This window comes from Tachypleus tridentatus, chromosome 9, assembly GCF_004210375.1.
Source record: "Tachypleus tridentatus isolate NWPU-2018 chromosome 9, ASM421037v1, whole genome shotgun sequence".
In the NCBI taxonomy this organism is placed as follows: Eukaryota; Metazoa; Arthropoda; class Merostomata; order Xiphosura; family Limulidae; genus Tachypleus; species Tachypleus tridentatus.
The window spans coordinates 130171005-130181445 of NC_134833.1; the positions used below are offsets into that span (position 1 = coordinate 130171005).

General features: G+C 31.3%; 1 protein-coding gene across 12 annotated transcripts in view; it reads left to right on the forward strand.

Annotated features, from left to right (window-relative positions):
- Positions 1 to 720: 720 nt before the first annotated feature.
- LOC143226376 (uncharacterized) overlaps positions 721 to 10441 on the forward strand; it is a 37836-nt gene continuing 28115 nt past the window's right edge. For 3 of the 12 annotated variants that reach the window (XM_076457264.1, XM_076457266.1, XM_076457265.1), the window contains exons 1-4: positions 721 to 1032; positions 1301 to 1471; positions 3785 to 3856; positions 8015 to 8051. In XM_076457264.1, coding sequence (XP_076313379.1) covers positions 1030 to 1032; positions 1301 to 1471; positions 3785 to 3856; positions 8015 to 8051 — 283 coding nt within the window. In that variant the 5' untranslated portion in view covers positions 721 to 1029. The other 9 variants (XM_076457263.1, XM_076457262.1, XM_076457258.1 and 6 more) reach the window with 8 other exon arrangements.

Below are 10441 nucleotides of genomic sequence, written 5' to 3' on the forward strand. Positions count from 1 at the left end.
ATTTTAAAACAAGTTGATTGTGTGTTGTCTTTATATTGTTGAAATTTATCTCCAACAAATCACAGATACCAACTGTAAAAATCGGCACGTACAATAAAGCTGATAGTTACAGAATGCTGACAAAATTAAAATTACAGACTTTATGTGGTCTAAAATAATCTATATGGTCACTAAAGCATCTAATCATGCATATTATGTTTTGATCAGAAGAAAACAAACACTATACCGAGCTGGATAATCAAACTGTACATAATATTCTAGGTGAGGCTTAACTAGTGATTTGTAGCAAGAAGTAATGATCTCTTTTGGCTTATGTTGTGATCACTAATCCTATAATTTAAATGTTTCTATGAAACCCTATTAACCTCACTACTAGTAACATAGCACTGCCTGAACTTTTTAATGATTTATTTATTGCAATGCCAGGATCTTGTTTGTTTACTTATTTAATCATGTTATTATACAGCAGTAAGTTTAAAAGTTTATTATCTTAAAATTGGGTTATGATACTTGCAGTTGGCCCAGCACAGATTGACCATTGTTGAGCTGAGCCTCACCTACATTATATTAGGATAACCCAAATACATTATTTTCCATTCATTGCAGTCAGTTTAACATCAAATATCATTGTCCAAGAAATTCGAAAAAAAAAAGAGAATCATATTCACAGTAGGTTAAAGAATAATTTTGTTTTAAAACAGTGTTATGAAGTACTGTTCATATCCCTTCTGCTAGATGGAATGTAATAGTTTGTTTTGATTTGTTTGTTTGAATTTCGCACAAAGCTATTCGAGAGCTATCTGCGCTAGCCGTCCCTAATTTAGCAGTGTAAGACTAGAGGGAAGGCAGCTAGTCATCAACACCCACTGCCAATTCTTTTACCAACGAATAATGGAATTGACTGTAACATTATAACTCTTAATCATAATTCATGGGAATTACAATATTTCTAAGTTTTAATAGAGTTTGAAAGCCCCCAGTATCACAGCGCCATGTCTGCGGACTCACGCCGCTAAAAAGTGGATACCCATGGTAGGCAGAACACAGATAGTCCATTGTGTAGCTTTGTGCTTAATTAAAAAAAAGTTTGGAAAAATAAATTACAGAGGGAGATATCTGATAAGAAGTAACTTAAATGATGTTTTCTTTTATGGTTGTAATACTAAATTTAGAAATGAGAGGTCACCGTCATCATAGCTCTTTTCCTTTCTCTATCTGACAGAGAAGTTATCAAAACCGATTTTTAATATGACTGTCATGTTTGCCAATTATTTAGAAATTCAGGAAATTATTGTTCTAGCTTGAAGCATACAAAGCATACCATATTACAGATACAGGTACCATCCCATTGAAACATTTGAAAATAGAATGTATAACAAAACCACGGAAAATAACCTGCATCTTATTTCCACTGACCGCCTTTGGTTTAGGAATGGAGCGTCATTCTTTCTCAGAACATTTTAACTGTACGGTAAGTTTTTGTGTGTTAATTTCTTAGAAGTTCGCAATAATTTTTGTAATTATTTGTATTTCGATTGTTTATCTCGATGTATTTTTTCTCCCAGTGGGCGATTCAAAATTTCCCTTCTTACTTGGTGTACCGTTTTTATATTCTTAATAGATGTCGTGATGTTATTGTTTATAGTCCCTCATCTTCGTCTTGGTACCTACCGTTTGAATTCTCTCTCGTATAAAGTGACTATAATTTCTTCTTGGCAGTTATGTAACACATCACCTGAAACTATTTTCCATGTTATTTTGAATGTCTTAATTAGTTATTCTCTTCAGTTCTTGTTTCCATGTTTACCAACTTATGGTTTTCCCTTCTCATTATAGACTATGTGTAAAGACATCTTATTTCCATATAATTGGTTTCTTAGGGACAACATAAGACCTATTGGTCCATCTTAGTTGCTCTATACTCTAAATTACAGTAAAATAATAATAATAATAAATAAAACATCCATAAAAAACTCCTATCATTCATATCAAGATTTTTATTTAACTCGTTTAAATTTTACTGCCAGTATCTTAAAACAACTCATTATAAAGGTCAACCACCCTGGTAGAAAAATGAAATGGTCTTAGCTGTAGCTGACTCTACCATGCCAAAAACTTGTATATGTGTGCCATAGTTATACTGTTGTCACGGTTAAATATGAAAAAAGGATGATGCATCATTACTACTAATTTTATTTTACAGTCTTAAACACCTGAATAAGGTTCCCCTTAACTCTTCTTTTGTTTCAAGATAAAACAATTTGAGAGATTTCAGTCACAGCTTGTATGACAACCTATACCCCACAGGCATTGTTCCAGTAGCTCTTCTCTGAACTCTTTCAAATCATTCAACATGTTTCCTAAGTTAAGGAGCCCCAAGCTGAACACAATATTCTGTGGCATAACCAGCAACTTATACAATGAAATTTTAACATCTGTAGATTTATATTCAGTATTTATGTGGATAGAACCTAAAATTCTATTTGCTCTACCACTAGCAACAGCACACTACTTGGATGGCTTTAGAGATTGATCCACTGTTACATCAAGATTCCTTCTCTTCATAATACTGTTAAGGTTATTCCTATTGAAATTATAATTCAAATTATTATTATAATTTACTTTTTATTTGCCCAGCTCGCTAATTGATTTAAATCCTTTTGTAAATCAGCAGCATCCTCTTTACAACCAACAACAACAAAGACATTGATATCATCAGCAAATGTAAATGATTTATTGATCATTCTTTCATCTGTGTCATTAATGTAAATAAAAAAGAACAAAGGTCATGAGATTGAGTTCTGAGTTACCCCACTTGCAACACTAATCCAGTCTGAATGAGTTCCATTTATAACAACCCTCTGTTTTCTTTCATCAAGCCACTCTTCTATCCAGTTAGTCAACTCTTCCCCTATATTTTTTTACAAGTTTTTATGAGGAATCTTTTGAAATACAAAAATACAGATGCACCAAATCTATACTTTCATCTACACAAGCAGTAACCTTTCCAAAGAATGTCAAGGAAAGATCTTCCTGTAGTGAAACCATGTTGACTGTAATGTCAGCAGTGCTTGATCTTTTTAAGATAATTCCCTGATTGATTCTTTGTAATTTCTAATCTTTCTTTAATAATCTTTTAATAATTAATCATCTAATGATTTTATTGAATTATCTTTAATTAGTACTTTCATTTAACTACCATTACATCTTCCTCAGCCATATTAAGGTATTTGGTGCAAATAGCCTTATTGGTTGGTTAACATTAACAATAATCTACATTTTAATTATGTGACCAGTGATGTTTGTATTGAAGAAAAAAGTAGTCTTGGATAGAGTTAGAGGGCATTGTCTCCAAAATTATAGACTGTCTAAATCAAAATAATTGTTCAGCTGGATGAATGATCATACCAGGGGAATGTATTCTCTCCCTACAGGATTCTTTCACATTTAGAATCTTATGTTTGTTGGTTTAGATAATCTGTAACTTATATGTAGAAAAATAAGAATTTTAAAAATATTAGTATATTTATAGGTATTTATACTGCAAAAAGTATTTTTCCTAAAATGATAATCATTTTATTTAACTATATTTAATAATAGTTTTAGTTCTTAAAATATTTAAGAGTTTTTATATTTCCATATATTATGTTGCAGTAAATAAAAGTAATTGTGACTTACATTCATAATAAACAAACTATAGTAGGTAATCTTACACATGTGCTGTTGCTATTTTATAATTTATATATGTTGTACTACAAACTAAATACTTCATATTATTGTATAGCCTGAAGAATATAATGCAACTATTACCAGGGACAGTGAAGGCTCCTATCAGTTTTCTGTACACAACAGCAGTGTAAGTTTTTACGTATTATTACTGTGTTCAGTGTTAAAATAACTCAAAAGTTAAGTTAGAAAACATAATGTTGTAAAATCATATAAAACACAGGAAAAAAAAAAAGGTATTTTTGTTATCTCATTTTGGTTACTTATAGTCGATAAACTTGCAAATAAAAATGTTACAATAAATACATTTTGAAAGTATTAATTTATGTCAAGTGTATAATAAATGATATTTTAATGCTTACTGGTTAAGCTCTAAGAAAAGTAGTGAATAACAGCCAAAATATGAAAATAATGGTAAGATAATCAAAATATGCACTTGTTTATACAACTCGAGTAGATTGTGTACTTATAAAAAATATTATGATGTTGTAATCACTTACTAAAACATTCTGATTTAATTTTAAAGAAGAAATAGCACAAGTTGTACTTGTTACTTTGACAATGCTGTTACATATTAACTTTTACAATACTAGGATCAAATGTACATCATAAACAGATAAAGGAAGAGAATGGTTGTTTACGATTACTAAGCTACTGTTTTAACTGTTTTTAATTTATTTTCTGTTGTCTGTGTTATGATACTAAGCAAGCTTCACCTATATATTAACTCACTCTTTCATGTACACCTTGATTTAATCTTTAAATAGTTTTTCACAATATTCAGCAATACTTATTTAGATACAGCTGAGTTTCATAATTTTATTGGTTTGACTATTTATTATGCCTCTGTGTTATAAATTATAGTGGTCATACGTATCATTTATTTATTTTTGTTCCAGAAAGACAGAGGAAATTTTGACAATGAGTTATGTAGCTTTGATAAACATTGTAATGAAACTCCACTATACCAAAGAATACATTTCAATTTTGCTCAGAGTGGATTGTTAATTATAGCATTTATTATACAGCATGGTTTATGTGGATCAGCTTTGTGTGACCTCTTGGCTGTTTTGTCTGTATGTTTTCTTGTTTACCTACTTTTGTCTAAGCATTCATTTCACAAGAACATTAGAACTATGTTTTGTTCTCTACATTTCTTTTGTAGCAACTTTTTTGCTTATACTACAGGTGAGAAAAACTCCAAAAGTTGTGACATTGTCTTTGATGAAAAAAAAACGGAAAAACAGCCACGGAAGAAGGACAGTTTTAATATATTCCAATTCAAAATAAAGTTTTAGGACTCTTTAGAAATAAACATTTCATGAGAAGATTTGAAAAAAACTGTATGGATTGAACAGAAGAACAGATAACTACTCCAATATATGTGTGTGTGTGTGTGTATATACAGTTGAAAACTGTATAGGAATCTAGTTGATGAAGGGAAAATAACTGTATATAACATAACCTTATCCCTTAACCTTTATTTCATTGATCAAACACAAGTCTATGACCATTGTAAGTTTTAATCAATGAGTTTCCTCTTGAATATTATACCTGCTGGATTATGGGGAAATTCTAAAAACAAGAATGGATATATTTTTCAAATTTTTTGCAGAAGAAATGAAAAATTGGTCACAGAAGAGATATGTTTTACTTATCCTATAAGTGGCACACCAATAAATTGTAAAGTGTTGATGTGCTCAGCAGATACTGTGGTTAGGCCAGTTTTAAGAAACTATATTGAGATCAGTGAGGTGTACATATGACTTTAATTAGTGTTCTTAAAGGAAATAGTTATTCAAGAGTATTTTTATTTGAAGAATCTGAACCTCCTAAGAGAATAAATACAGAGTATACAAAACATGCAGTTGATGCTATGTGAAATGGATGTCCTATGGTTGAAGCAACAGGCTCTCAATTTTAATATTTATGCCATTATTTGATATTGTGGATTCTTTTTTGTCTGATTACATTGATACAGTTTTATTGGGTGTTGCACATCAGTTGTTGTTTTTTTCCTTTTTTGTTTAATTAAAGTAATCGCAAAAGAGAATATTAACTTGGCATAGTTAGGCTAAATAAAGAGTTCTTCCAAACAAGACTTCCACTGGAAGTTCCTTATTCTCCAAGGTTTTTAACATTAAGGAAGTTTTGTGAAGCTTCTTAGTGTAGGTAACTTTGTACTACTATATTCCTGTATTTAAGTAATGTTTACCTCACATTTTTTTAAAAACCCTTGTATTTACTGGTGTCATTAATTCATACATATCTTTATGAAGATGCATATTTACCTGTTCTCCTTTGAGCTAAATCGAAACTAAACAAAATTATATCAGATTTTGAAACATTGCATAGAAGAGACCAGCTGACAATAAATGTTAACCTGTTATTAAATCCAACTGATATTGTTAGAAATTGGAGCCTGGTATGGCATGTGTTGTGTGAAAACAATAATGATTTATTGTTATTCAGAAGGATTCAGTTTGTTCTAAAAACAAATGTTAATCTTATTTTCTTTAAAGCAGGATGAATACTCTTTGGGATAATTTATTATTGAGTGATAGGTTCATTGTAACAGATTTACTATTGTACATTTATTTCAGTGCCTATATTTTTTCCTTTTTTACCCGTAACGTATTTTCTTAACTGTTTATTGTGCAAATTTCACCTGTTCTTGAAATGTATAGAACATTTTTGAGTGTAAAAACCGACAATACTTGTTTTAAGAAAGCACAAAATAATTTTGTCAAAATTTCTACAAACTCAAGTGATTTTTATAAAAGGCAGCTAGCTCATAATAGCAGCTAGCAAGATAATATTTATTGAACAGCTACAGTCAGTGTGCTTTAGGCCTAGAAAACTATAATTGTGATTGATCACAAAACTACAGAATTAGACCAGGAATGTTTATAGATTTTGAACATTACAAACCATTAAACTTGAATGAATAACTTCAGACATTACTATTTTTACGTGGACATTAAATATCTTTGCTGGAAGGAGTCAGCTTGTATGTGGTGTGAGACTAGCCTTGAAAAACACATCACTAGCTTAAGTTAGGTGCAACAATATCAACTCAGAATTAATTTGTTTGTTGTGGACTTGGATCATAACATAAATTTAATACATATTAACATTTAATCAACTTAATAAGCTCAAATTAAAATTTCTGGTTATCTGAGATAGTAAGACATTATTGTACATAACATAATAAATCAGAGACTTGTCTGAAATAAATTATAATATGTAACACCAGCAAAACATTGGTTGAAGTTGATTGGTAACTTGTGATATTAGAAAACCATATGTCATCAGTAGTAATGTAATAAAGTTAGGAAAAGCAGTCAAAAAAAGATTTTATCTCAACTTAATCTGCTTAAAAAATGAAAATAATTTTGATCTTGAAATAAACAATATATTTGTTGACTTTTACAAAAGGCTTGTATCTGAAAAAGTATGCCTTCATTCACTCAAATTCAGTATACATAAGCAACAAAGAGCTTTCTGCTAGCTTAACCTTCAAAGGTTTTCTGACAGTATCATTCCAGTAGGTATCAAAACCTTCTGTAAATGTAAAGGTGATGTAATCTTGTGACTTTCATGTTTAAAGTTTACAAATTTACCTTCTTAAAGTGTGAAAGTCTCAGGTTTATAACAACGTATGTAGTTTTCTCTTAAAGGTAGTTTCTGTATAGTTACTTTTGTCAATGCATTAGGCACTAGTATAGCCAAACTAAAGAGTGTTATTGTAATTTTCAAGATTTCTTTAGTATTTATAGTTATGAATTACTCTACAGTGGAGTCAGTGTGTTAAGAGCACCACCATACATTTTACTAGAGGTCTGTATCACCTAAACATTTGCACTACATCTAGAAATACCAAAAATTTAACTATCATCAGCAAAGGTTACTAATTATGTCCCTAGTTGTCTTTGTAATTAATGTAACAGAACAGCAAAAGCTTAAGTACAGACCCATGAAACCTAACACTAGTTGTAATATCTGGTTTGACTGAATAATAAATGTTTCCATTCTCTTGCCCAGACACCATCTTAAATCCAATTAAATATAGAGCCATCACTAATATGAGTTTCTTAACTAGTCTTTGTGGCACATTATCGAAAGCATTTTAAAAATATAAGTAGAGAGGAAGTGCTGGTGTATTAGGACACTTTTAACATTTTTCTAACAGTAGCGTGTTTTATAAAAGATGTAGACTAAAGATAACACTGTCATTTGAAGTACTCTGTCACATATTCCTATTCAAAATGTTTTTGTTGACTTCCAGTTTCATGAAGTTGAAGATCCGTCCCATTGCACCACAGGTATGTTTAATTTTGTGCATAGGAAAAGACTAAACTGCTTGATGTACAAAATCATCTTTGAAGCATGTTTAGGAGCATATTTTTTTGGGCAGTACAGCTATATTAGTCAAAGTTTAACTTATCATGTGTACTCTGAGGAATTCAGGAAGTGTTATTTCTTACTTCTGGTGCAGACATCTATTGCCTCATAATCACATTATTACTATATCATTGCACATCTATTATATTAAACACACATACCTTCAATAACAAGTTTACTGCTTAAAATTTGTACAACCATCTTGTCTAAGCTGAAACTACAGTGTAGGTGTAACTCAGTTACATGTTATTGTTTGTACAAGGTATTTATTGTTGATTGGTATGTGATATAAAATAAATGACTATAAACATGTTACACTAATGTTTGCTAACCTGTGATATAAAAATATCTGTATTCAGTCTATTCATTTAGTTGGGAAACTAACTGGAAGTGGCTTTTTATTATGATATGATAATTGCAAGATAATGCTTGTGGGATATCACAGTTTGAATCATGATGATAATTGTTATTGGAATACCCTTAAGTGTTATGGAAGAAAAACATTCTTGGTGTTCTGATTCATCAGTGTCTTAACTTATCCAAGCAATGTGCTGTTGCTAGTGGAATGGCAAATATGATTTTAGACTTTTTTTTACCAAATAGTGAATACAGGTCTGTACAAGAGTTTGTACTTTTATCTTATGTGCCATTGGTTAAGCCATGTTTGAAGAATTGTGTTCAGTTTTGGATACTTTATCTTAGGAAGGACATTGATTTGTTGAAAATATGGCAGGTTGTAATTTTCAAAATTATTTTATTTTGAGAAAAGATGAGTTAATAAAGGATCTGAGTGAAGTGTTTAAGATTGTTAAGGGAATTGATAGTTTTGATGCATAATTGTTTTTGTACTTAATATTAAGAATTGTTGAAGGAGGGGACACAAACAAATTTGAAAACATACCTTACCCCCTTTTATGTTATTACTCGACCACCAGGGTTTCTTTTTGTACTCATCTGAGGATTGGTTTGAATTTTTATTGCTTGCTTCAGTCTTTTATATTCCATTTAATTGTCTTGGGTGATATTTGTCTCTTGATACCTTTCACCTACATCAATGTACCCTATATTCTGGTACTGTGTATAACTACCTCATTTAGATAATGTTATCACTTTTTCTTGATAAAGAGTCACAGGTTTCCCAGTGATCTGATCATTAGAAGAAACTTTGAGAGTTCTCTGTGTTACCAAGTTCATTCAGTTGATTTTTGTAAAAAGAAATAAAAAATTATGACTTGCAAACCAACTTATGGTACAAATTCCTTGGTTATTATTTTTGGCACAGAGGTGAATCAGGTTTCTCCTACCCCACTCCTGATATTCAGCATAACACAATAGTTGAGGGGGGAGTCACTCTAGGTTGAGACTGTCAGTGGTCTTACGCATAGTGACATGGAAATATATATTTAGTTCTGTGGAAAAACACCACAGAGCTCTCAGGCTGCTACTGGGGTAATCCTTGACATTCTGGAGAGAATTCAGATTTAGGTTTTCCTGGGCTTTCTTGTAGGCTGTTGACTTCTCAGTCATCCACTGAAACAAAGGTAGGCTAACAGACATATAACGCTGGAACCTGGGTTTCAATTCCCTACAGTGGATACAAAGTTGATTTGCTCTAAAGAAACAAATTTATATGACAAAATCTTGTTCCAGTCAATGGTAAGAAACAGTCTTTAAATGATATTAAAAACAAGAAGGAAGTTATTTGGGATAAGTTGCTTTTAATTTGTTTTCATCAGTTGGTTCATCAAGAGTGTGATGTTTTGGGTCTTTCTGCAGTGGCTTCTGAGTCTGCACCTTACTTGATGGCTAAATGGTCTGGGAGTGAATATTTCATTTTCTTTCCATCCACGGACATTGTTGTTCATACGGGGAAGTTTGATTCTTAGGAATGTGAAGTAACAGTTATGCCTTATTTAATGCAATTGTCAAAATTTGGGATTTTGCCCACCACTGCTGGATGGAAGCATATTCTAACTCTCAGTTAATGTATCTGCTTCTTGAAATCATGGGTTTTAAGGCAGAGTTTGTAGTTAACCTGAATAGATCAATCTCTCTTTGTTGAACAGAGTAATAAGTCTACGGACTTACAACTCTAAGATCCAATATTTTATTTTCCTTGCACTAAACTTTACTGGAAAGATTTTCAGAACCACCAACTTCATTAATGATGAGCTGGAACCCTTGTTAGCATACACATTGGTTCATTTGTTGGCTTCTACATTCATACTTGTTGTCATTGGTGTTTCAAATTTCAATGGCTCCAACAGGGGTCATAGTTCTACCTCTCTTTGAGGGTCCCTGCCATCGGACT